Here is a 1622-nt window from a genome sequence, read left to right as displayed (position 1 = left end):
CCCCCGCTTCTGCCTCTGTCGCGATCGGCCCCGAGCACCGCCGCCTGCCGGGGGGGGGGGGGGGGGGGGGCGGGGCGGACCCCGCCCAGCGGCGACGGCGGCCGCGGGGGGACATTTCCCGCGCGTCCGAAAGGGGCGGGGCGGGTCACGTGGGGCGGGGCGGCGGGAGGCCGCGCGGGACGGTTGAGCCGGCGGCGCGCGCCATGGCGGCAGGTAGCGGCGGGGCGGGGTGAGGGGGTACCGGGGCCGTCACCGGGGCTGGGGGGCTCCGAGCACGGGGGTACCGGGGGCGTCACCGGGGCTGGAGGGGCCCGGAGGTGCCGGGGCATCACCGGGGCTGGGGGGCCCGGAGTACGGGGGTACCGGAGCCGTCACCGGGGCTGCAGGGGCTCGGAGGTACTGGGGGTGTCACCGGGGCTGGGGGGGCCCGGGGCTACCGGGCCATCACTGCGGCTGGAGGGCCTCCAAGCACGGGGGTACCAGGGCCGTCACCGGGGCTGGAGAGGCCCGGAGGTGCCGGGGCATCACCGGGGTTGGAGGGACCTGGAGCACGGGGCTACCGGGGCCGTCACTGGGGCTGGAAGGGCTCCAAGCACGGGGGTACCGGGGGCGTCACCGGGCTCGGGAACGGCACCGGAGCTTGGGGGACTCGGAGCAAGGAGACAGCGGGGCTCGGGCTGTGGTGGGGCTCGGGGCACGGGGGTACCGGGGCATTACCGGGGCTGGGGAGACTCGGGGTACCGGGGCTGGAGGGGCCTGCGGGTACCGGGGCCAGAGGGGCTCCAAGCACGGGGGTACCGGGGCCGTCACTGGGCTGGGGGGGCTTGAGGATACTGGGGCCGTCACCGGCCTGGGGGGGCTCGGAGGTACGGGGGTACCGGGGGCGTCACCGGGCTTGGGAACAGCACCGGAGCTTGGGGGACTCAGAGCAAGGAGACAGCGGGGCTTGGGCTGTGGTGGGGCTTGGGGCACGGGGGTACCGGGGCATTACCGGGGCTGGGGAGATTCAGGGCACCGAGGTGCCGGGGCTGGAGGGGCCTGCGGGTACCGGGGCTGGAGGGGCTCCAAGCACGGGGGTACTGGGGCTGGAGGGGCTCCAAGCACGGGGGTACCGGGGCTGGAGGGGCTCCGAGAAGGGGGGTACCAGGGCTGTCACCAGGGTTGGAGGGGCCCGGAGGGGCCGGGGCTACCGGGCCATCACTGGGGCTGGAGGGCCTCCAAGCACGGGGGTACCAGGGCCGTCACCGGGGCTGGAGGGGCTTGGAGGTACCGGGGGCGTCACCAGGCTCAGGCACAAGGGCATCACTGGGGCTGGGGGGACACGGAGATAACAGGGTGCCAACAGGGCAGGGGACCACGGGGGCATCAGCGGGGTTCCCCGGTTCAGGGGGTAACGGGGGGCGTCTGAGCGGGGGTACCATCCCCCCGCCGATCCCGGTGCCGGTACCGGCAGCCTGGCAGCGTCCCTACCTGAACGTCTTCAAGCATTTCCGCGTGGAGGAGTGGAAGCGCTCTGCCAAGGAGGGGGACGTGGCCGCCCTCACGGTAACGGCGGGCACCAGCACCACGGGGCGGGGGGTACCGGCCACGGGTGGGCAGCGCTGACCACCCCCCTCCGTGGT

General features: G+C 75.4%; 1 protein-coding gene across 2 annotated transcripts in view; it reads left to right on the top strand.

Moving 5' to 3' along the window:
- The first annotated feature begins 99 nt into the window (after nucleotides 1-99).
- The window catches only part of WDR90 (WD repeat domain 90), a 35735-nt gene continuing 34212 nt past the window's right edge, over nucleotides 100-1622 (top strand). Inside the window, exons 1-2 of one of the 2 annotated variants that reach the window (XM_087732046.1) lie at nucleotides 100-213; nucleotides 1454-1545. In XM_087732046.1, the coding sequence (XP_087588172.1) occupies nucleotides 204-213; nucleotides 1454-1545 (102 nt within the window). In that variant the 5' untranslated portion in view covers nucleotides 100-203. The remainder of the gene's footprint in view (nucleotides 214-1453; nucleotides 1546-1622) is intronic. The other variant, XM_087732047.1, reaches the window with a different exon arrangement.

Source organism: Nipponia nippon, unplaced genomic scaffold, assembly GCF_047370975.1.
Source record: "Nipponia nippon isolate SJK-2023a ecotype South Korea unplaced genomic scaffold, ASM4737097v1 scaffold_5, whole genome shotgun sequence".
Lineage (NCBI taxonomy): Eukaryota > Metazoa > Chordata > Aves > Pelecaniformes > Threskiornithidae > Nipponia > Nipponia nippon.
Note: the sequence above shows the minus strand (reverse complement) of the source record. Positions and strands in the feature narration are given on the sequence as shown.